The 26,078-nt window shown below is 37.9% G+C and overlaps 2 protein-coding genes across 3 annotated transcripts; both read right to left on the bottom strand.

The window, feature by feature from the left end:
- Nucleotides 1-313: 313 nt before the first annotated feature.
- Nucleotides 314-6,289, bottom strand: gprc6a (G protein-coupled receptor, class C, group 6, member A). Its single transcript, XM_077205155.1, has 6 exons — nucleotides 6,026-6,289; nucleotides 5,244-5,541; nucleotides 4,406-5,161; nucleotides 4,104-4,301; nucleotides 2,386-2,509; nucleotides 314-2,059 (listed from the first exon to the last, which is right to left on the bottom strand). Exons 1-6 carry the CDS (start codon nucleotides 6,229-6,231, stop codon nucleotides 1,020-1,022), a joined length of 2,622 nt encoding a protein of 873 aa, XP_077061270.1. The 5' UTR covers nucleotides 6,232-6,289; the 3' UTR covers nucleotides 314-1,019.
- Nucleotides 6,290-14,658: 8,369 nt separating this feature from the next.
- On the bottom strand, nucleotides 14,659-25,624 carry sphk2 (sphingosine kinase 2). 2 transcript variants are annotated; one of them, XM_077216587.1, is made up of 8 exons: nucleotides 25,527-25,583; nucleotides 23,874-23,926; nucleotides 21,555-23,097; nucleotides 19,564-19,713; nucleotides 19,342-19,436; nucleotides 18,878-18,993; nucleotides 16,563-18,294; nucleotides 14,659-16,297 (listed from the first exon to the last, which is right to left on the bottom strand). In XM_077216587.1, exons 3-8 carry the CDS (start codon nucleotides 22,006-22,008, stop codon nucleotides 16,235-16,237), a joined length of 2,610 nt encoding a protein of 869 aa, XP_077072702.1. In that variant the 5' UTR covers nucleotides 22,009-23,097; nucleotides 23,874-23,926; nucleotides 25,527-25,583; the 3' UTR covers nucleotides 14,659-16,234. The 2 variants fall into 2 exon arrangements, with proteins under 2 accessions (XP_077072702.1, XP_077072693.1); XM_077216578.1 differs by lacking the exon at nucleotides 23,874-23,926 and having other exon boundaries at nucleotides 25,527-25,624.
- Between the last annotated feature and the right edge of the window lie 454 nt (nucleotides 25,625-26,078).

Genomic DNA, 26,078 nt, shown 5'->3' with positions numbered 1-26,078 from the left:
AAAAGCCATCTAAGCATAGGTGATAGAGGAAAAAAATTTCACTTCAGCATGACATAAGAAACTCGAGCAATTTCCCGGTGGGAGACGAGATTGGGGCTGTTATCAAGCCTCTGGCTCTCTCACTATCTCTCTCTTAGTATCAGTGATGTGTTGACTCTAGCCAAGGGACTCTGTCACGTGCAATACACGTAAAGAAGAGCAAACAGAAAAGACAGTTTCATTCTGAAAAGGATATGGATGATGTTGTCTGTAAATACATATAGGAAAAGTGTCAGCTTACCGAAAATTAATTTGAATAAATAAACAATTTTCAACTGTTTTTCCCTTTTTTATTTTTATAATGCATTCATTTGACATTAATACCGTAAATATTTGTTATAATAGCCTTGTATAAATAAACTTACATTATTTAATGTAATGAAACTCATTAGAAATTTTAACTTTACTACATTTATAAAGTTGTAGTAAAAGTAATAAACTATTCATTTAAGTTTATTAATTAAATGTATAGTTAATGTTGTAAAATGACGATTTATTGATAGTTTGTCATGCACTGACTAATATTAAGAAATGGAACTTAAAATTTTGCTACAATTACCAGTATATAAACATAAATATATAGCTACATTTAACAAATATATGTACATTTTACAAATACATTTTTTTTCCAGACATACAAAATTAAACGGGTGACATTTTACAATAGTTACATTTTACATGAGCAATTATGAGCATTAACCATGAGCAATGAAAGTTTAATTTATTAGTTACATTTTTGAAAATTAAACAACAATTTAAACAGTAGCCTATACACAATACATATTTTACAAATACACACATACATCTTATTAGTTTTCCAGTATTCAATTTAAGTATTAATCCTCATTCAGATTAAGCATCATAATGTTAGGTCTTTCTTTTAAATCAGTCTATTTAAGTTAAATGAAGACAACATGTCATCAAAATGGTTGCTTTGACTCATGATCTTGAATTCTTGCATCCAATTATTCTTAATACTATTAAGGTGTGGTATCTAATTTTGGTTCAGAAACTTGTTCTTCCTCAGGCACAAGTGACAGATTGGGTATGATGTAGGCTGAATTCTCCCTTTTACACTGTGGCTCAGTTCCACTCAAGCCCCTGATGTTCTCAGAACTCTTTCTAGCATATTCATATACATTCTTCATGAATGCGTCTTTGGTATTGTGCTCCTTTTTGTAAATAATTATGTAACATTTCTGCAAAAAGTGGCAGCTCAGGATTCCATAGTTTGAAATAAGAATAACAACCACCTCCACAGCAGGTAAATATTTGCCCTTGGTGGTGACATACACAGGGATGAAGATGACCCAGGCCATGAGGTAGATGAGCATGCCGAATGTGATGAACTTGGCCTCATTATACTTCTGCGGAAGTTTTCTGCCTTTAAAAGCAAACGTGAAACATATAAGTGCCAATAAAGCTATGTATCCCAGCATTAACGCGAACATCACATTTGAACCTTCTTGGCATTCCAGCAGAATGACTTTGGGCTGGACTACGTTGCCTTTAAAAGGCGTGTACAAGGTCAGCCAAACAGCGCAAATGATGATCTGCAGCCCCATGCAGATGCAGATGATCACATACGGCTTATAAAGTCTGTCCAGTAGCTCCTTCACCTCTAGATTAATCTGGAATGCCAGAAGAATCTTCAAGGACTTGACCAGGATGCATGAGACACACAGCGTGAAGCTCAGACCAAAGATGACCTGCCTCACCCTACACGTCTCATTCCTCGGTTCACCCACAAAGAAAATGACACTGACAAAACTTCCCAGCAGCGAAAAAAGGATCAGATGACAAAGGGGTCCGCCTGCAGCCTTTACAACCGGAGAGTGCCTTTTCCAGAGAAACAGTGCAGACATCAAGAAGAGGAGGAGGACGCCGAAGGCAGCCAATGTTAACAGAACGATAGCGAACCCACTATTCCACTCTAAGTACTCATAAGTCTTGAGATGACATTGTGAACTATTATTGTTTGACATACTCTTGGGGTCACACTGGGAACATGCATCTGCATCTGAAAGACAAGATTAAACTGAAAATAAAGATCAGAAATTTTCATCCTAAAGGTGCTGTCGAATTAGCTACATTTTTCATGCAAACAAGGTCCATTGTTCATTGTAAATGCGTAGAGATGTGTGAAGCATTGCTCACACAGAAGTAATTTTCAAATCAAGTTTGCATGACCAACTTGAACATGAGTGAAATCTGTGTGGTGAAATTGTTTGCCCTCACATTCATTCTGATTGTAATGTCTGAATTTTCCAGTGAAATTTCGCCCAGCAAAGGTGAACGGGAGTAAGAAACCTTTAGAGTAAGAAACTTGGTACCAAGGAATATTACCTGTTTGGTTGGAATATTGGTTTTCCGCGCAGGCGAGACACTCATAACAGCAAGTGTGCTGACCCTCTGCTGTTTTTTTGTACTCCCCTGGCCGGCAGCTCTCTGAACACTTAGATACCATGTTCTGAGAAAAAACAAGTGAAAGACTGCTTTAGAGAATGCTTTTTAGAAAATACCGTTCTGGCCATTTAACACAAAACCGGTTTAAAAAAAACAGTTTAAAAAGTCTCCAGGGATATCACTTTCCATTGGAGGACAATGTGTGAAAAGTAAAAAAAAAAAGCAGAACACGTTCTTAATAGTATTAAGGTCCTTCCATAGTATTCCGGTACTACGGACCCCCTAAATAGGGCATGGTGATGGGGGGAAAAATTAGATATGAAAAAATCTATATTTCAATGCTTTTGCATTCTCATAGTTTTACGTTCCCCTGGGAAAATCAGCATTCGCCTGAAAGACTTTGGTTATTTTCCAAGAATCTTTGCGTGTCCTTGCAAAACTTTTGGACTCCTCAAGAAACTTTGCGCTCACTCGCAAATTACTCAAAAGTTTTGCAAGCGAACTCAAAGTTTCCCTGCATAAACGCAAATAATTTGCGAGAAAGCACACAAGCATCGAAATAAATTTTTTCTTCCAATTTCATATTTTTCTTCCATCACCATGTCTCTTTAGGGTCTCCATACCGTATCGTAATGCAGCGTAGTAAGTCCAAAGCCACTTGAAGGCAAGCCTGCAACCTTATATTTTTATTGTATGTCAAAAGAAGGAGAGGCTTCACTACGCTGAATAAACCTTATTCAAATCAGCGCCATCTTTGATTTTTAACAGTAATAAGGGCGGTTAGGGATAGACATCTCTTCAGTGGGTTATACTGTTATTTAGAGTGTTTTGGAATGTTCTGCTGATGAAAAACTGCAGGAATCAGGAAACTTTATCAAGATTTTTTTTTTTGTTTAACAGCAGATGCCAATGAAAACACGTTAAGTCTATCCCTCACAACCTCGCTTTCATACCTGTCATGGCGCTCCACTAAATACAGACTATAAACCTATTGTGAGGATATAAAGCACATGATCCAATATTGCCATTAAACTTTCTCCAATGGTAGAGCCACAGACCCTCATAACTCCCAATTATAAGCCCATCTCTGGTAAGACACTTGCTGCATTCACGGCACGTCATATAAATAATTAAGCTCTGTATGCTTTTGAATCCTTCTCGCAGTACTTTGATGTCATACACCGATCGGTCTGCGCAGCGGCGCTTTAAGTCGAACACACCTTAAATCTGCAGTGGTCAGGTGGTACAGCGGCCACATGGTGAAAGTCGTAGCTCTCAGGAAATTACGAGTTTACACACTGTAATTACAAGTTCAACAAGCATGTTCCAGTTCAGATTTAAGGTGATTACGACATACCGTGAATGCACCTAATGCAAGAGACACTGATGTAAAAACATGCTGCGAGGCACTGGAAAATTGAGACGTGACAATTGCCAAAAACGTCCGTTAACGTCAATAAAGATAAAAAAGTTAATAATAACAGTAATACATTTGTGTAAACTGTAAAGAATTATACAAAAATCCTCCCCAACAACACTTCCCAATAATACTGTGATACTACGCGTCATGATACTTTAGCTGGTATAGAAAACAGAACAGCTTACCTTTAGTATAAAATCTGTTTCTATAAAAATGGTCATTAAAGAGTACAAATTACCTTAAAATCACTTAGATTCTTGGTTGTAGAAGTGAAATTGCTGTTGGATGGATTGTATTCTGCTATTTTGGCATGTCCTTCAGATTCCTTTTCATCCCATAGGAGGACATCATAGCCCAAATTAATGTCGCCGTTCTCATTGAAATTGTACATTACTCCTTCTTTCTCAAAAGTGACATTAAACAACTGTCTACGGAGCTGAAACACAAACATGCAATGATTTTTTAGGATGTTGATTGTGACAAGCTAAAAAAAAAAGCACTTTTGATTTGAAAGCAAGTGTTTTTAGTGTGGTAAAATACCTCCCAGGGCTGGATAGCTGTTGGGGTTTTGCATTGTCTTATCATGCAGAGCTCAGCCACAGCATTAGCAATAGCACTGACTGCCATCTGAATGTTGAAGACCAAGTCCGAATACATGATCAGTTCCTGTACTGCGTTTGTAGCATTTCCTATATGAGGTTGTTTTAAACATTCCTTCAGGAATGAATTGTTCATGTCATCTTCACTTTCAAACTGTAGATCCTTAAGGTACTGATGAAAGTGTGTAACATTTCCACTCTTGAAGGTGAAGCCCAGTACTGTTCCTATATCTGAGAGTTTTACATCTTTCAGAATATCTTTAGCAGTTGACCAGTTATCACTGGCCACCCATACCTTATTACTTGCAACATTCTTGCTCCGTAGACCCTTAAAAAGCAACTTCATTTGAGATGATTTAGCAAATGAGACCACCACATTAACCTTTGTATTTTTTTCAATTATGTCCACGGTCTTGTTGATGTAGGCGTTTAATTTTTGTTGGTTTGCTAAGGAGTCTGGTAGGATCGCCTTAAAGGCCACACAAATTCCCTCGGTTTCAGTGTGGTAAACAAAACTTTCCATGGCAGAACGCCCATAGTCTCCATCTGTAATGATAATACCAACCCAGGTCCATTTATTGTCCTTCAGAAGTTTTACCATGGCATGGGTTTGGTACTTATCAGTGGGGACGGTCCTCATGAAAGCTTGGAAACGACTTTTGTCACTTAGAATCGTAGCTGTAGATCCGTAACTAATCTGCAGAACAGATAAACAGACAACAATATATTACCCCATCCTAATTTTGAGCTCTATGAGTGGAGAACGTGCAAGAGCTTACCTGTGGAATCAGCAGAAGGTTGAGTTCTCTGGCAATTGCGATGGAGATCTCCGAAGAAGTGGTCCCAATTAACGCCGTTATAGGCCGGACAGGTTGAGAAGAGTTTGTTGGTGAATCACAGTCTGAGAGAGGCCGTGTGAGATCATGGATGGCCCAAAGTGAAGTTGTGACATCAGAACATGTGTCATAAATGCGGTATCCAAGAGTAATGTTCAAACTACTCAACATGGGGGATCTGTTTGCCATTTCCACAGCATGAATCATAGCTAGAGCCTGATTTAGACCTTTTGTATAGAATCTAGAGAGAAAACAAAACCACGTAGAGATGATTGTGATAAGATTCTTCACATTAAAGCATGAGATACTCTAGAGAAGATTTTAGTGTGTACATGATGATTATGCATCATCCAATATATTTTAGGGGGAAAGCACCAAATCAGCATATTAGACTGGTTTTTGAAGGATCATGTGACACTGAAGACTGAAGTAATTGTTGCTGAAAATTCAGCTTTGCTATCACAGGAATACATTAGAGTTTAAAATATATAAAAATAGAAAACAGATCATTTAAATTGTAATAATATTTCACAATATTACCGTATTTTGATCAAATAAATGAAGCCTTGGTGGAAAAAGACATAAGTTTTTCAAAAATACATATTTTTTTCTACATCTACACATTTTTTACTGTGATGGCCACAAATACCTTTTAACAAACAGAGAAAAAAACAGTCCCCTTTTTTCTGACATTCATAAATGGATTCTCCAGAATGAACACTCACCCGGTGCAGGTGGGACGCTGAGGAGAAGTGAAGCTGTTTGAGCTTGTGAATTTCACTGCTGTCACTGCCTCATGGATGGGGAAAAGACCTCCAATGATGATGTCTCCAGGGGCTATTGCCCCATGGAATTGTGTCAGAGAGGCGTCTGTGACCTCCAACTGTACAGACAACATGAGTAAGAGGATCGTCAAATCCAAACGAGCCATCACTGCTGTAGGAGTTCAGCCGAGCGAATGACAGGTGTACTCTCATACATCTTTGTTTATAATACACATACAGCTTCCTTCATGCGTAACTTTGAAAAAAACATGCAGACCTCCCACATGTTTCTCAAGTCCCTCCCCCACCTCAACTTCTGTTAAAAAAGCAGGTATCTATCCTGTAAATTAAGTGAAACATAAAAAATGCCGACAAACCTCGCAACAATTCAACAAAAGGGAGGTTCTTTCTTAATACACACATGTACAGGAAAGAACAATAATTCAAAGGGGTATATATATATAGGCCTATAATTGTCACCTGAAATAAAACAAACGGTAATTAGCCTAAAATACAACAGGAAAAATATTCTCATTTTCATGTAGTTTAACTTCACAATATTGTATATATATATATCGTATATACATATATCGTATATATATATATATCGTATATATATCGTATATATATATATCGTATATATATATATCGTATATATCCTTCTGAACAGTTAACATATCTCCAAAGGCATATGCCTGTAAGTGCAATACTCCCACTGTTTAGTGCAATATCTTAAAAATTCAGGTGATATTTATACTTATATTTATTCATACTATACAAAATACTGTAAATATGTTCATTATCTGTAAATGTTTATTCTGACAAAACCCAACTGTGACAATATATTTTTATAGTATTTTCATATTTTTTTATAATTTTATTTGTAGAATTTGTATTACTATTTGTATTACTATTACTTGTTGTATCTGTATTTGTATATGTGCACTGGAAGCCTCAGTACCAAGGAAAATTCCTTGTGTGTGCAAGCACACTTGGCAATAAAGCTCTTTCTGATTCTGATTCTGATATATACACATTAAAACTACATACAATCAACCAAACTAGTAAAACTTTAAAATTAAATTGAAAACTATTTTAAAAGATTATCAAAACCTGTAATAGTAGAGCGCTATAACAGTTTTTGTTAATCTTTTAAATTAGTTTTTATTTTTCAATTTAATTTTAGTTAAAGTTTTAGTAGTTTAGTTGATTATATGTATTTGTCTGTTTTTAAGTTTTTTTTGTGTGTAAATAATTTTAAATTTTTAACAAAATAACACTTATCCAAATTTATTTGAATCCTTATACTGTACCTAGATATAAATTCTTCAGAGCATCTTAACATAACTTTAACTATAACATAAGTGGCGATGCTCACTTGTTTTTGTCTCAGGGGGGAAATAGGCTTATAAGTTAAAGGGTGGGGAACTGCTAATAGAGTGTTCAAAAGAAATCGTTAAGACAAATGAATTAAAAATATAACTCAATGATAAATATAATTATTTTTAACAAATAATATATTATTAATATATTAATAAAAATGAAAATTAATAAAAATTCATGCAAATTGAAAAATGTATACTAAACAACGACCTACAAAAACCAAGACAAAACAAGAGAAATTTTAAGTAGTGCATCAATATCATTATTAACACCATTCATCTTACTTTCAAAGGTCACAGTAATTATCTTGAAGTGAAAGTGGCTTGTTCACGCCACCTTGTGGTGAAAGCACTCGGATACTTCCATATCCTAATTATTGAAAATTATCGCTGCCTGTATTTGCAGAAGACTATTATCATTGATCTAGGAACGGGGGTGGTTTCTGTATTGAAGTAATTGTAATAAGTAGGAAAATGAACAGCCAGCAGGTAATTACCACATAGCAATTTCAAGATATGAAGTCACAATTTAGAGATAATGGGCCTGGTTTCACAGACAGATCCCTTAGATTAAGCCAGGATTAGGTTTTAGACAGTTAAATTAGGACATTTAAGTAGGCCAGTGTTCATAAATGTTCTTTAGGGAGAAACAAACATTACTGGTATGCATCTTGAAACAAAACATGGCACTGACGTATTTTAAAGTCCCCGTAGTCAACAATTGTATCCCTTAAAACTCATCTTTGATCACCAATATGACATACTTAAACGTTTTTCCTGTGAAAAAAAAATGCATGCCTTAAAAGCTTAAATGCACACCCTTGCTTGTAGCCCAGGGCTGCCAACTCTCACGCATTGAGAGTGAGACTCACGCAATTGACCCTATTCTCACGCCACACCCCCGATTTCTCACGCTGAAGTGTCAAACCGGTCGGTCAAATGCCTGAAAGATGAGTTTATCTATATATCTACCTGTTGAGCCACTCGTGATCGACTAGTTATACTGCAAATTGGTTAAAATATCCCGTAGTCTATCTAGAGCGAGCGTGCATGCGAGACAGATAATGTGCTTCAAACCGCGCGCGTGCACAGCAGAGACGTATAAGTGAGCGAGAGACCTTGCTGCGTGTGGAGAGCCATATAGAGAGATCACTCTATATGGCTCTGTGCGCGTGCAGACAGTACACAGAATTAATTACACGTTTTTGATTACTAAAATGTTATTTAACCATTAAAATGGGAGTCCAGAAAAATGAAAACAAAATAAAACTGAATTTGGAATGTGGGAAAAAATAAAACGGATTTCATAGGGCCCTACAAACCAGCTTTTTGGTGCATTACCACCACCTTCTGCTCCGTATGGTGTGACATCACGTACCAGTATCAATCCTTGGGCTGACACGTGAGAAATGGAAAAAGATGCACACACTCTTGACACCTGGTTTTGTTACAGTTTTATATAGTTATATGGTTTTATATAGTTATGTTGTTGTTGTTTTTTGGCCAAATTGGTTTGGAACAGTTGTTGAATAAACAATTGAACTGACAAATTATGCGTGCCTATATGTTTGATTGACATTTTTATTGATCACTGAGATAGCACTGACGTGGAATTAAGTTGGTTCAATATAGAAATTAAATTTGAAAAAGTAGCTTTAGATGTAGTAAACTACTTTTGCCATATTGCTGTAGCTTAGCTTGCTACATTTCCCAGGGTGGTAGCTTCAGTGTAGTGAAGCTACATTTAATGTAGAGTAACTGCTAGCTTAGCTCACTACATTTTCTAAGTAGCTTGCCCAACACTGATCATAGATGACATCAAATATGTGAGCCTGCTCTATTTGCTCAAGTTGATAAAATCTCCACCTGTTATTGTAATCAGCGCCCGGGTGGATTTTGCTCGTGGCGGGTAACGTTAAATTGTAGTCTTTTCAAAAGGCATCTCCTTCTTCCCACCGGGTTTCGGCACCAGTGTAACGCAGTTCAGATGTTATGGGAAGAAGGAGGCGGGAACCAGCGAACAATTAAATACATTTTAATGACAAAATAAAACAAATACAAAAAAGAAAGTAAAGACGACAGTCCCTCACGGTCGACTGCCGCCACACACAATAAATCAAAACATCACATCAAATTCAGGCCTGTCCTCTCTCTCTTCACAGTCGTCGCTCCTCCTTTTATGCTTCCGCTCCTCCGTGAGAGATACGAGACCGGTGCGTCGCGCACGCGCAGGTGTCGTTCATCATTAATCACGCCACCGGCCTCGTACTGTTCCCTCACTCTCTCGGCCTCGTCCTGCTCGCCACAACCAAATAATGTATTTTTAATTTGTTCTTCTTTCTACATTGATTTTCTAATGCAGAGATGTTTTTTCTACTCTTATTTACTGCTGTTGCTGATGACAAGGAGTGTTTACATTTACATTGTAGGCTATATATCTATCCATTTCTTGTCAACCTTACCAGTACTTATTAGGGGCTGAGCACAAAAATTACACAAACTGAAATGTGTTTTTTATGATGAGAGGAACGTTCCCCTCAAATTTGAATGAAAATAAAAGCAATTGTCCGAACCATGGCATGCATATTTAGTGAGGTTTCAAGACTGACCTACTTTCCAACTTGCAACTTGTAACAAAGAATTTCCCATCGGGGCTCAATAAAGTAATTCTGAGTCTGATTCTGATATTTAAACAGACAGTGTTTCTAATGCTAAAGTTTTGTTCAGTTTAGTATTTTATCTTTTTTTATTAATCTTCTACATCCATGCACCACTTTTATTATGCAATAAGAAGCTACTTTTTTATCTTAATACATGATTTTATTTAAAAAAAGGAGCTTTACACACAACCTTGCAGAGCTAATGTTAATGACCTGTATTGTTATACACTTATGTAGTCTTGATTTGGGTTTACAGTGGTTTTACATTTAAAAAGGTTGTAAATCTAGTTCAAGTAAATTTTAGCACGCCATAGCCAACTTTAATCAGGTAATTTCACAACAACAAAAATGTGGCTAGTAAAAATGCTGTGTGGCTAGTAACTTTGGAAAACCACTAGCCACATTGGCTAGTGAGCAAAAAAGTTAATGTCAAGCTCTAATTGTAATATACATCGTATATTTCACCCACTATATTGCTGCTACACGATTTTTCATATCAACAGAAACATATAACGGGATAACAGGCTTCTCTTGAAACTCCCCTTCGCAGCATATGGGCTACTAACGCCCGCCGCACATTGACATGATTGGTTTCAAGGTAGAAATCGCGTTTTTGGTTCACTGCAGTTTTAAGGAGAAAATACTCAGCAATGGTTTAAAACCATTGGTTTTGACTTATGAATTTGCACATGGTTTGTCTTAAAGCATATTTAAAAACACCACATAGACAAATAAACAACATCAAAATCTTAATTTTCATCACAGGGGATCTTTAATTGTACAACTTTAATTGTCCCATATTGTACACCTTTTGAAAGTTTTATTTTAGGTTTTGATGTCCTTAAGAATATATATTTGCGGTATAAGTACCAAAAACCATCCCAATATATTTTTACAGCTCTTTTCTCATGAGCTCTGCTAAGTACAAGTCGATTTTGGCCTTTCAAATTAATATTCATGAGCCTCTCTTCTGATTGGCCTTTTGTATTCTGAGTGACGCACGGCCAGGCCATTAGAAGCACTCACTTCCTGATGGCTGAGCGTACTGCACAGGCTCAAAATGAACTTGATGATGTAGATATGACGTGAGCAACCTGTCTGACGGCTGTAAATCTTCTAGTAGCTGTGCCACATACCGAATTATTTCCAATTCCTCAAAAACATTGTTGAAATATTTTGTCCCGTTGCTTTTATGGACTCTCTATCTATGGGCTTCTCCCTTGACTTTATTTCTCCATGTCCCCCCGATTGCCTTATAGACAGTAAAAGATTGCCTGCGAGCTTCTCCTCCTGTCTATACGGTAATTTCTCCACTGTGCGACAGAGAGTCGTATGGTTATGACGCAATCATTGGCCTATTTTTACAAAAACGGCTTCTACGGGGCCATAACGTAAGATACAAAGCAATGGAGCCTTTTATACATTGTCGTGTTTCTTTAGAAATAAATAATGGACAAATGCAGTCTTTGGACGCCTCAGATGTAAAGTTATTCGCTGTCAAAGTGAGGCCAAAATGAATAGGAGTCAATGGAATGTTAACAGCAGGTGATGGTCTGCTACAATGGCGGCCCCCAGGGAGGCTTCCGTTTCCGGCTGATGGGTTACCTAAATTCTTACCTAAATGGTAATGATGGACATTGCTGAGGAAAATGTTATCCGGACTTATACGTTCGAGCCGGCTCAAATCGGCGACGACAGGAGACAAACAACCACCTCCTTACTTTCGGCGTTATTGTTAAAGTATTATAATTAACATCAATGCTGCACGCAGATTTAACGTTAACACTAATTTAAACTGTCTGTTAACCCTCTATTGCATAGTGTTGCATACCCATTTTCCCTCATATTCTCAGGCTTACAAAATCATACACCAAAAAAAAGCTTATTTTAATCTGTAGGAAGTATGAAAAGCCAATAGAATGCTTATATTTGATCAATTGACTTGTCCAACCCCCTTTTCAATGTCTTTTCCTCACCTGCACTCACATGCGGCAGCCATGTTTTTTCAGCTCCACAAAACTTTGAAAAAGTGACATTTTCCTTAGGATTTCCATGAAATAAAAAATATTTTCACAATTTTGGGTAAGTTCTGATTTAATTTCACTCTGTTGATTATGTTTTCATTGAATATTTATTTTGTAAATGTGTAAAATAGCTATGTTGCCTCAAAGCAACAATATGCAACAGTGGAATGAGAATTCCCTGTTTTCATGCTAGTTAGCAATACAATATTATGAGCAATATAACATTTTCACACAGATGGAAGGATACCAAGACTTACTAAAGTATTTGTCAGTATGTGCCTTGTTTTTTTTTTTTTAATTCTTAATAACAATAACAATAACAATATTTATGATGACAGTTTAGCTATAAGTATGCATAGGCATAGCCTAGAATTTGTAGCTTTGTAGGCTCAGATGTGTGTGTGCGTGTGTGTGTGTGCACCAAATGTTCAATCTGCCTCTAATATTTCCAGATACATATAATAATTGTGTAATTATCTTTTTCAGTGACAATGAACATAACAACATTCTATGGCAGAAAGATGAGTCAGGCGTCAATGAGAATGAATGCATTAAAATAATACTCCTTTGTTGCGCATTGTTACTTCTAGGTAACAAACCCCACTAAGATGGTACTGGATTTAACTGTATTACTTTTTCAGCACAAATGGGTTTTTTTTTAAATGAAGTTGATGTTGAAGATCTTTCATAAAATGTGTTTTGTTATGAAATAAAGAGACATATATTAAATAGACTGCACTTTTTGTTTTTATTCCCATTATTGCATGTTGTTGCGCCAAAGTAACGTACCTAGATCTACCCCCTATTATTATAATTTTTGTAAATTATGTGTTCAATTGTTCAATGTGCTCTATGACTGGTAATAAAATGTGTGGAAATATTTTTTTTCTCTATTATTTCATATATCATGCAATAGAGGTTTAACAAACTTTTTTTGTTAAATTTGATTTAAATCTCCAAAATATGTACGTTAATAGTTATAGCACTTAATAGCACTTAACTGTTTTATAATGTAACGTTAGCAGAGCAGACAGACACAGAATGCAGTAAGCTATGTTGCTTTCATACTGATACAGTAGGCTGTTAAGTTGACGTGTTACAATACAATGTTACTTTTTTTGTAAAAGGTGTACTTGTGGTAAATGTGCAAAGATGCCCACAGAACACGAGAACATATGCTGCAATTGACGCACAAGGTAACGTTAAACTTGTAGAACTATGAACAATAGGGACTGCAGCATCTTTGAGGAGTAGCTTCTTTGAAAAACCGGCATTGAACTGTGCCTGATTGATGAAGCAGTCACTTGTGAAATATGCGGAACAGATTGGTGTGGCGTTTCTGAATAAATAAACATTAGCCACTGTTGTCTTATATTAATGCAGTTCGGAAGCCTGTGCAATGATATAGTTTCTTGACGGTGGGCAGTGCTCGGGGTTGTGCCTGAAGGCGGTGACTGAGTAGTCCTGACATCACATTTATACTTGTGAAAAGGGACAGCTACTTTATGCAGGCTGTGTGCATTTGTCTGTGGATTGGCTATTTTGAAACTTATAGGGTAGTTTCATAGCCCCTAGACCTCTGTTATCATGAAAAAAGCCAGGAAATTTCAGTTTTGACAATATGGGACCTTTAAACGTGGTCACAGTGGGGAGTAAGCATAAGGGAAGTGGCTAAATTAACCAATAGGCAGCCTCCAACTAGACATGAGCAGTTAAGGCATGGTGTAGGCCACAGTTGAGCCACTCATGATGAGGACAAAATAGCACCAAAACAATGCATCGCTTCTAGGGGAAAAGGAGAGGAGGCGAGTGGAGGGAGAGAGGGAGAGGGCAATGCTGACCAGCTGTAATCTACAGGAGCAAAAGGGCAATGTAGTACTAAACATGGGGAAAATAAACCGCTCAATGAGCTGATAGGAAGGCGGAGACACTACAACAAAACAAGATTGTGGCTGTACTGTGTAGTGGTATGTGGAGATTAGTAGACTGAAGAGAAAAATTAAGAGCTGAAAGAAAGAGAGGAAAAGAGTCAGAGACGACGGCTTCCTTGTTTACCAACTCGTGCAATCCTGATAACCAGCAGAGAAGTGAAACACTGCGCTATCAGCCCACTGGTGCCTTACTCATCTTGTCTGAGAGGAACTTGCATTGTTTTCCACCTCGGAGTGCAGTGATTGTGCAAAATTGTCACATTTTTTTCAGTTCAAGCTCCTTTTTGTTCTCATCTACCCTTGAGAATGTGCTTATCGAAGAGCAAAAAACATTCCTTAACGAAACTTGTTGAAATAAACCGGAAGAAAACATTTATCCTCAGGGTTCATAGAGATACCTCTATAGAAAGCAAGAGCAAAAGACAGGAGGACAAACATGCAGGGTTTCAGTTACATTTTATCTGAAACTAAACTTTTAAACCATACAGAACTAGGTACTGTAAATAATATGTACACGTGCTTAATATAATATTCTTTTAATAATTATTAAAATCTTAATACAAGCATTGCAGAATGAAGAGACATCTTAAACTGCCATTTTCGAGGTGGACAGCAGCTTGATACCAAATTTATTAGATCACTCTAAAGCATGGTACAACAAAAGGAAGGAAATATAGGAAATGAATAACAAAAACAAATAACTGGCCATCTGATTGAAGCTGAAAATCATTTTGAGTGCCCAGACTCACAAACAAAACAACTAGATTTACACATCAGCCAATGCTTAATAGCTGAGGACAGCCGTGATCAACAGAAGCTGAATTTATTGCACTAGAAAGAATTAAACAGCCGCTCGAAAATACCAGTCGAGTCATTGGAGTTAAAAATTATTTACTAATCATGGCAAATTCAGAAATGAGAGCAAAAAGAGGTTGCAATTGTCAAATTGTGGTCCTTTGTAAAATAAAAAGGATAAAAGAAATGCAAATAGGGCATTTCTCCAATAAATATTTAGGTAAAATTCAAAAGCACTGGAAAGGCTCCTTTGCGATCGTAATCAGCTCCACAGCTGGACTTTCAACAGTTCCTCTTGCTCTAGTGACACAGTGTTAAAAATTGTTTTGAGAGAAATAGACTAAAATGTTATCAAGTTACTGATCACTAAGGATCTTTCAGGAAAAGGATTTAAAGATGCAGTGGCAGTGGATCCCTAACTTCCAGTTCTTGCTTTATTTCTCTGAATAAAAGTAAGCAAACACTATGCAAATTTGTCTTAACTCATAGAAGACATGATAGCATATGCTTCGATAATAACGTGGAACTGAAATTTTTCCAAGCTTTCATTCTGTGTTCGCTATATAGCTAGATATCAATTAACGTCATCACCATGATTGTTGCATGCTTTTTTTACACAGTCTAGCAATGCAATATATATCATAACAGTCCATGTTTAAAGGTTGCGTTCAATCCACACAGTTTGTGTCCTAAAAATACCCGCAAAAATTGATGCAAGTACTGATAACATTTCTGATCAGTTTCATTAAACAACGGTTTTCAGAGCTGGACGGAGACTTAGTTCGATGTAGACTGAACTGAATTGCTAAATGAGGTTTCAGATTAAGTGTGACACTAAACAATTATGTAAATTAAGGAGGGTTGCACTTAAAGTTCAGAGATGGATAAGGCATTCCAGGGGTACCTATTATGCAAAATGGGTGGAGCCATATTTGAATGTGGGTGTGGCAACCTAAAAGACAGCTTTTGTTTTTAGTGTTTGTCTGTGTATTTTTTTTCACTCTCTGAAATAAGGCAAGAGCACTATTGAGAATCTATGCACAAATGCATACTAAAATGTATACACCATTTGGACACATTCAGTTTTGCCATTTCCTCTTTTATGTAGACATTGATGCATTCTCTCTCTGACCACAGTGAGGGTAATCCAAGTGTAATCCTAGACTCACGCTATAGGCCGCAAGTTTTCATCCCTTCGTTACATTCAAAATCACTCCTTGCATATGCAGCTTAAATAAGCAATCCCTTTGTTAATCCCAGTAAAAGCAGTGATTGCAACTGCTGGCTTTCTGTTTCTCTCTCCCTCAATATGTGGATGGCAAAATGTTATATAATCCAGAGCGTCACGCAAATCCATGCACGTTCAGTTCCAAACAGGTCAGAATCTTGTAATCTTTATTCCAGAGTCTCCAACAATCAAACGGGCTATGGAGGGATGCACCTGGGACAAAAGAATGTGCAATCAGAAAAGTGAACAAAAGAAAAAAGAAAGAAAAAAAATCCATCATTTTAAATGCTTAAAGAGAATTTAGGCATCACAACATTGTTAAATCTTTATAATATATTGATTATGAGATTTGCTATTTTTATTAAATTATCAGTCTTTAACATTGTTAATCAATGAAATATCAACATCAACTATCTTTAATATCATCTGATAAACAATGTGGTACTGATATATTGTGCATCCCTACACGGTCACTTACCTGTGCCTGCAGTGGCCCATAGGGCACAAGCTCTCCATCTACAGTGAGGGTTCCTCGTGGTGAAAGCGGCTGAAGGCGGAATGCCCGAGCAGAAACATGACTAACGTAGGGAGAGCTTAGAGACATATGAGCTCCTCTCTCCATTGCTAGAAACAGTCTAAGCAGCGTTGCCCGGGAGATACCAGCCCGCACAAACGTCAGATGAATCAACCCATCATCAAATCGAGCCTGAGGCGCAGCGAGAAGATCTGCTCCCAAGTGGGACTGGTAGATGGCAAGCACTAAGACAAAATCGCCCTCAATTGTGACCCAGTCACGTGTAGGAAGAGGCTGGTCCAGAGGTGGTAGCAGATCATCCTCTGGCAAGTTGATGGATGTCAAGTGATGACGGTTCTTCAAGGGTCCCGCAGTGTCTGCAAGGTCAAAGTTGAAGGAAGGGGTCGGTGAATGAAAAGAAGGCGATGGGGAAGACGAGCTGGGAGTGTTGGGACGCGGTGAGAGATATGAAGAGTGGGGAGAGGCGCAAGATGGAGACGAAGGAGGGGTCGGCGAAAGGGACAGAGAAAGGGATGGAAATTTTGGAGGGAGAGAGTTTGAATGTGATTGGTGGAGAAGGGAAAGGGGCCGTGGTCGTGAGGGGTTCTGGTTCTGGTCCATAGTTTTAGCTTTGAAAGCTTTAAAAGGAGACTGGCGGAATGGAGAGGAGGAGATGGTGAGGGCTCGCTCGCGAGACTTGTCCAGAGGAAAGGCCTCTCTCTGAAAGTAGGTGCCATTTATGTCTTCGTCTTCCTTCCCATAAGCTGCCACCTCCAAGTCTTGGTCAGTGTCAGCACCAATTGGTTGGCTGAAGAAGGCATTAATAACCTGACTAGAGGGAAGCGAGTTTTTACGTAATGCGTGTTGGATGTCAGGTGGCTTCATCTTATAACTCTGGTCGCACTCATTTACCTCATCTCTGTCACTCAAATCTCTTGCTTTCATCACTCCTTGTCCATCTAAATCATCCCCACCTGATTTATTAGCTTCTTTTCCATTCCCATTATTTCTGGCTATGTTGTCACACTCTTCCCTTTCGGTTGATTCAGAGCTGGTCTCTGATGTCTCTTCCATCTTTTCTTCTGCTTCCACCTCTCTTTCTCTGTCTTCTGCGAGACTGCTTGCTCTCACTACCCCAACCCCTCTTGCCCTCTCTCTCCTCCTCTCCCTCTCCCTCTCTCTCTCCTGCCTCTCCAGTTCTCGTTCCCTTTCTCTTTCTCCATCTCCTTTACGGAGACTTCTTTGTTCACTCAGGCCCATATCAGAGCAGGTGCGGTGGATGGGCGTGCGACAAAATCCCTCCAATCCTTCGGTAATGCTGCGTGAAAGCGGCCTTCGGGGCAGCTGAGGCATGGCATCGGGGGACGGGTTGACCATACTGGGTGGCAAATAGGAAAGACGACCCTTATAGGACCGCAGAGAAGCCAATCTCACCAGTGTTCCCAGTGTAAACCGTGCTGAGCCCAGCCCTCTGTAGCGCTCACTCTCTATGTCCACGTCAGACACAAAACCCCAGGCCACAGAAAGGAAAGAGAAAAGCCTCTTGGGAGCAGGTGGGTGCCCATTCTGATTGGATGTGGATGACGAAGCACATGGGCTGGTTGTAACAGAGACCAAGTCCATCGGTTTAACCCCACCCCGGCACAGCAGAAAACAGCAGTTGAGGAGGAGAGGCTCCCGAAGGCACATGTCATATCTGAGAGACAAACAAGACAAGATGTAGATTCAATCACATTCAGAACACCAAAAATAAAACTACATTTTCTTACTTAAAACATGGCTAAAAAATTATTCAAATATGGAAGTGAATCAGCATTTTTGCAGGGTGAGATTTTTTCTGAGAGTGTAAAAGTAGGTACATTGCTCCCAATACACCTACACATAGAGCGAACAACTACTGAGAAAATGTATGAAACTCATCTTAGTAAAAGGAAAGGAGTTTTTTTAACTGACACAAAGATTGTTTACCTTTTAAGTAGTAGCAAGCTTTAAAAGTAAGCAAAGACCCTTAAAGCATTTTGAAGGCTTGCAAACATGCCTGAAAAACAGGATTTAAAAGGATTTTCTAAAAAATAAAACCTGTCATTACACACCGTTTTTTTGCATACAACGAGGGCTCATAAGAAAAATAAAAACATATGTGTTTGGAATGTGGGCGAGTAGATGACAGAATTTAATTTTTTTTGGTCAAACAGTTTCTTAAAAAATAAGGGAGGCTCTCTGAAGAACGAGAGATTTTCACACAATGTGTCTCAGGTGAGCTCAAGTACATTTCGTACCCTGCGTAGTGGTTTATGGAACCAGAAAGTGCATTTCCAGAGCCACAAGGCAGAATTCCTACTGGAGTTTTTATTGCTTGTTCCCAATCTGGCCTCTCCATAAGGCCATTTATCACCTGTAGAAAAGGGGAAACAGATTAATACGCAAATAATCTTATTTTTACATACAAAGCCTGTAGTAGATCAGGCTACTAAAGAAATCAAACTTGTGTCATTTAGAATGTTCTACACATCCCCGGCCCCTTCATTTATTTAATATTTTGGTAAATGTTATCATGTTTTTAGCTACCGATAGAGTATTGTTCTCAACCATTTAATGTCTTTTACCATGTTTTAATCCATTACACAGGATTCCACAGACTTTGTAGCAAAATTCCCAAACAAATTACCAGCAAAAAGTCAGTAGATTCCATCTGGGATTTGTACAATGTCATACAATGTGAACAGAGCCACATGATATTCACCTCGTGCAACAGTCCATCTCCAGATACAATGATTATTCCGTCCCATTCTTGTAGTGAGATCTCTCTGATTAGCTCACGTGCATGATTCTGACGCTCTGCACAACAACAAAAATACATGCATCACAACAGTTCAATGCAATCATTCAGATTCTGACAACTGTTGGTGTGAGCGCTTTTATTCTGAACCATTTGTAGTCAACAGCATGTGTGTGTTGTTCTTACCAGTCTGTATGAGGTTGTAGCTGATGTTGGCTTCTCTTATCATTGGAAGTATGTGCGTTTGACACCATTGCATTGCCTGACCCCGGCCACTGAATGGGTTCACCAGCAGCAACAGTCGACGGGGACGGGGCAACATGCTTTTGCAAAATTCTTCACAAAAAAACAACAACAAACAAGCAAGTGAGGATAAGACCTTCATTCTAAGGCTTAATAATGACACTAAGCCAGTCCTAAACCATCTGAAAGTAGACACCATGATGTTTTAGTGGATGTGAAAAATAAGTAAACCTCAAGAACACATATCTGACCTTAATTTAAAAAATACTGATAAAAAGAGAATTTAAACCATCCAATTGTAAATGGATTCATTTCAAATCAATTTTTTACAGTATTTTTGAAAATTTTCCAAAAACAGAATCACTTAGTTCTTACATTAACGTTTCAACTGTGTGGTATCTGAGAACATTTCATTATGTTCTGGGATTTAAGAATTTGAGATAGGTCTCATCTATCCAGAGCATAGTGCATCTATAGTCCTGATCTTAATCTAGATGTTTATCTGTTTGTTTTTTACGATCGAAGGCTTCTTCCTTGACAACGTCCCATCATGTGGGGCAAAGCTGATGCTGTTTTCTTTTTTTCAGATGACTGAATAATGTATTTTTTAATTAAACTGAGGTAAAACTTTCCAATCAATTCCTTGATGCTAACTTTTCCAATAAATGTAAAATATGTTTCTCTTGATTTAAACAGCTGATTGTTAAATATTATGTTTCAGTTTTGCTTTAATTATAGTTTAACAAATCAGTATAACTGAAATGATGATTAAACGTCCTTATATTCAAAACAAAATGAACAAAATACAGTTTTAAAGGGATGGTTCACAAAAAATGTTTTGTCATGATTTACTCCCCCTTAAGATTTTCCAAACCTTTATGAATTTCTTTCTTCTGCTGAACACAAAAGATATTTTGAAGATTGTTGGTAACCAGACAGTTGACGGTAGCCATTAACTTCCATAGTAGGAAAAATATACTATGGAAGTCAATGGCTACCGTCAACTGTCTGGTTACGGCCAATCTTCAAAATATCTTCTTTTGTGTTCAGCAGAAGAAAGAAATTCATACATGTTTAGAAAAACGGTGAGTAAATGACAGAATTAAAAATTTTAGGTCAACTATCCCTTTAATGGAGTGCAATTACATTTTCACACCACTAGACCTGCTAATCTGAATTTAACACAAATTACAAGCCAAACATTTTTTTTATCAAATAAAGGGATTTTAATGATTTACTGAACTGCAACGACTAGCACTGCCAACTAACTACAGCACAGCAGTTAAAAACAGGGACAGAGCGACAACATGCAGCATCTGTTTAAGTCAATAAAGCCTGGTGCATTGCTACCAAATGATCTGCACTACTGAACTAAGGCTGCCACAGACCCACCCATTCTCTGGCCGTCAATGACAGCATGAGGTACACATTATGAGTGAAAAAACAAAGGAAAGAGGAAAGGAACAGTTAAACTATTACACAAATTAATGCAGACAGACATGATTCATTCTCACATAAATTTAGCTCAATATACAAGAAATCAAAGTGGCATCCTAATTACAAGTCATACTAATTAACAACATTAATGCAACAGCACTGACTCAGATGTCATGAAGAATTAGCAGCATCCATTATTTTACTATTATTTATATCTTCTGTTTTCAATTTAATTTTAAGTTGTAGTAATTTTGTCCTTCAAATATTTCTATTTATCTTCAATTTACTTTTTAGTTATAGAACTACAACTAAAATTTATTTCAGCTAGATGGCAAGGGAAAATGAATTGTAATATATATATATATATTTTTAGCAGCATCTGAATGCATTTTTCCATCTGATAGGCTTTAGCGAATGCTTTACCACAAACATAAGTACAGACACACGTAACTACCTAAAGACAAAGCATCTGTGAATGATCAAACCCTGACACCCACCTGTAGTGGAGCTGACGTCCATCCCCCTTAGCAGGCTCTGTATAGCAGCGTTCCATTTTTCCGCCTCAGCTTTGCTCTCTGCCAAGTACGCCCTCACCTGTCTGTGTCTAGAGACGCCCTTCCGACGTTTACCCGGAGGGTACCAGTAAAGCACCAGCAAAGGAGGGGCCGGCGATCGTGGGCAGCTGCATCCGGTCAGCTCTGTCAGTGGCAGGAGCAGCCTGGACTGCTTCCCCGCACGTGAAGACAACCGCTGGATGTGGACGTGAGTTGGTGTGAGGGTCAGGGCATAGTTGGTGGAGGCGGGGCTGGAAGGTAAAGATATGCCTCCAGGACTGTTGGGGCTGCTGTTGCTGTTACTTCCACTTCCCCCTCCGCTACTCCAACCGCTGAACTGTCCATGCAACAGGGCCTCCTCGGTCATGGACGGGCTTTCGGGGCCTGGGGAGCGCATGTTCAATGTTTGGCCTCAAAAGTATCTTTGGACTATACAGCTTGGGTGCCTCATGCAGAATTCCTTCTGTGTTGTAGTGAGATGACTTTCTGGACGTATGGACTAGACGTTTTGAGATATTTTCAAATGTCTCGGCTTTTTAAAGCCCAATCAATGGGCTTTTGCATAAACTTAATGTTAAACTTAAGTTATGAATGATGAAAGTGCTTCAACAAGTGTCTATTCAAAACAAAAAGAAACTTCAGCAGGCTTTTCTATCCCTGATAGTGTTAAATCTTTCCCAAAATCAGTGCATTTTGGCTGGAAACAATGCTAAGTTCTCTAACTATCATCTGACCAAAAAACAAACGAGATTTCCAGTTTAGTATCTCAACAAAAAACAAAGATGCACAAATAAGCAAGATTATTTGCTTTCTCAAATGTGTCTGACTTCACTGGCAAAATATGAGAAAATGCATAAATCTTTTGTCAAGATTAAACAGATTTGTGTGTTTGTCTACATAAATAATCATTAAACGACATGTCTTAAGTTACTAACAAGATACTTTCTTACAAGTTGTTTAAATAAAATTTGAAGCACAATTTCAATTAACAATGCATTGTTTTAAGGTCAGAGAACTTACAGATGACTAAAAATAAGCACACACTGAGGTTATAACAACCCTATAAATGCTACGAAAATGTTCAGTGACAAACAAAGAGCAGAGGTAATGGCCCGGCCGAGGATAGTGTTTGAGAAGAACCAAATGGAACCTAATCTAGATGGACAACTAAAAATACAGTTCCTATCCAAAAACAACAAGGCTGAGGAGGTGATACAGATGAACTACTGGTTTTGGTCCAAAACAGCATCAGAGATTGTAGTAGTGCATGGAAATCATGCATTCTAGCTCACCCAATAAAAAAATGCCAGAAAATCCAGGATTTGATATCCATGAAAGCTGAATTCAATCCTCGCAGGATAGTCCTCAAAGAGGGAAATAAATAAAACCCAGAATACAGAAAGAGGTGGAGTGCTGGAACAGGGTCTGAAGTCAAAGTTATCCTCTTTTATCCACTGTTATAGGTGCCCTGCTTCATAGAGAAGGTCTGGAGAAAAAAAAAGAAAAAAAGAGAGATTACCTTTCAAAGATTTAATATTCTACATCTTACAAAGCAATATAGCTCAGGTAATATATTATTCTGAATAGAAGTTTAGGACCTTCTGTTATACAAGATACTACCCAAAAAGTTCAAATGTTTGGACTTGGTCAGATATAATATTTTTGATTATATTGTTACAATTTTACAATAACTGTTTTCTATTCTAATATATTTTAAAATGTATTGTTTCTGGGAAGGCAAAGCTGAGTTCTCAGCAGCCATTACTCCACATGATCCACCAGAAATCATTCTAATATGTTGAGCTGGTGCTCAGAAAACCTCGTATTATTATCACAGTTGAAACCATTTGACCTACTTAATATTTTTGTGGAAATCTAATATCTCATGTATTAGAACTCAAGATTATCTTTACAGCCCTTCTAATGGAATGTGTTGTTAAATTGACCCTTGACCTGCACCTAAACTTACCAGACTTAAGTAATCAGATAACTCATACTGCAATATCTTCAAAGGTCTGATATCAGCAAAAAGGAACATGCTGAACAATACAATTATGTTTCTCAACAGAAAAAGTGTGGCAACCGTTAGTAGGGAGAAATGTGAACAGATGGATTTACAGTCTAAATACAAAGTTCATAATTCAAAAAGTCCAGGTGCCTGTGGTTTGCCACTGTTAGGTAACACAAATACACAGAGCTGTGTCATTTTGACCCAAACAGAGAGAGAGGGAGAAAAAAACAGTCTGGGGTGGAATTACACACCTGTCCAGCATCAATCTTGGATGACACCACATATGTAAATTCTGCGATTGTGCCTGAAACGCAACACCAGGAGGGTGGATGAGTTGAAATCCAATCGCAATTTCAACTCAATGGAGAACAGGAATGTCTGAAATGCGAACTGACGACACATTCAAAAGATTAAGACCTCACAGTACAAGTTTATGGTGGACAGGAAACGGCTGCAGTTGAGAGGCCCAATATATCGACACAGTCTATAAACATCTGGGATGAGATGGACCGCTGTGTAGGATGTTATAGCTGTAGTTCAACATCTGCAGACTTTGTTTTGGAAGTCAGCAAGTAATGCTCAATGCAGAAATATGTGACTCTTATCACAGCAATCACGCACTTTAATTTTCTTCCGGTCCTGCTTGTGAAGACTCATGTGAAATCAATGCCTGGCAGATTTCCATAACTGTAAAAAAAAAGAAGAAAAAAGAAAAAAAGGACAAAAACCCTGTGATGTCCACTTCGCCGCCTTGTGTCCTTGCAAAGTTGGGCCGAGACACTGTCAAGAAAGCAAGACCCATAGAGAACCAAATGCACATTCCAGTCTAAAGATTCACCTTTCTAGAGCCAAAAGAGCACTGTTGACTGCCTGGGCTTCACACACGATTGCACACTTTGTGCCTTTTATCATCAAGACTTTTTACTGCATCAATGATATGATAATATTATTCATTCAGATACACCAAAGCAATTTCGAATCCTTGGTCTTATAATTAGTCAGCTCCGAACTCACAGATCATAAAATAATGATAATTTAAAAAAGAAACTGATGACCTTTACACAGTGTAGTTAATTCTTTAGGCAACCAGTTGTGAAATCGATAAATTCACAGGCCTACCAATATATATATATATATTTTTTTAAATGCTTAGAAATCCAACTGAGCAAAGGTAAAAAACAAATACAAAGCTCTGTTTGTCACATTACAATTATAATAGAAACCTGAAAACAAAGTGTCTCTTGAATGAGACAGGTGGCCAGTCAGCTGTCACAGTCACACATTCATTTAAAAGTGTTGCAAGGGGGATTTCAACATCTGAGTGAACTATTAAATTAGAGATTTACAAACAAAAGTCTGCTCATATGAGATTTGGGAATTATGATGGATGATCATAAGTGGATGAAAAATCAAGCTTAGGCTATATGCCATCTTAAAGGACTATTAAATGAATTGCAAGCAAAACGTGAGTTCAAAAGATCAAAGAAACTAATGGCAAGTAAATTAATAAGTACAACTGCAGTTTCTTAGCAACTCAGAGCCAAACTCGCATCTCAAGTCAACACAGTTAGCTGATGACAGGCCAACACAGGGAACTATCATGATATGGGTATGAGTGGACTTTTTTGTGCTTAACGGAAGCAGTTATAACCTTAAAGCTGGTAAAGATAAAACACTGTTTTATCGATGAGAATAATGTACTCAGAAAACATGTTGTTATAGTCCTTTTAAATAGCCAAGCCAACGCGTAACGTTAGCTCAGGGACATCAACCTGAAAACGGATCTGTTTCTGTTTAAATTCTTCATCAAATGAGGCGTCCTAGAAACTTTTTATGTGTCTTACGGGGTATAATGACGTTAATAATAGTAATAAACGACAAAGAGAAAGTAATACCGGACTTACCTGTTTTTTCTGTGCCCCCTACATGGCGAGTTTTCCAGCTTTCCTGAGCTGTAGGGGTGGCACGAGCGTCCTCGCGTTTTCAGGAAGTCTATCGACGCGGTGGGAGGAGAAAAGCGGATGATTGACGTGATAAACGTACAATCATGAAATACAATCCGTCTGGCCAGCCCATATCTAGGCGATAAAAAACTCTTTTGCTCGATACTCCCCAGTACTACTGTATATTCAGTGCTGAAAAGCGTTTTTGCTACATGCATTGTTTCTATTTTGAGAGAGATACTTTGCATTAGTTTTATATACAGAAACGTACAGTTAATATTTCCGTTACATTCACACACACACACACACACACACACACACACACACACACACACACACACACACACACACACACACACACACACACACACACACACACACACACACACACACACACACACACACACACACACACTTATATATATTTTGTATTGACCACTTCACCACTTCCTATATATGTGTATATATATAGAATAAGACTAAAAACGGAACATATTAGATCACATTTGTTAA

This window comes from Siphateles boraxobius, unplaced genomic scaffold (genome assembly GCF_051911475.1).
Source record: "Siphateles boraxobius isolate OS27281-9 unplaced genomic scaffold, OSU_SipBor_1 12, whole genome shotgun sequence".
In the NCBI taxonomy this organism is placed as follows: domain Eukaryota; kingdom Metazoa; phylum Chordata; class Actinopteri; order Cypriniformes; family Leuciscidae; genus Siphateles; species Siphateles boraxobius.
This window is presented reverse-complemented; position numbering and strand designations above follow the sequence as displayed.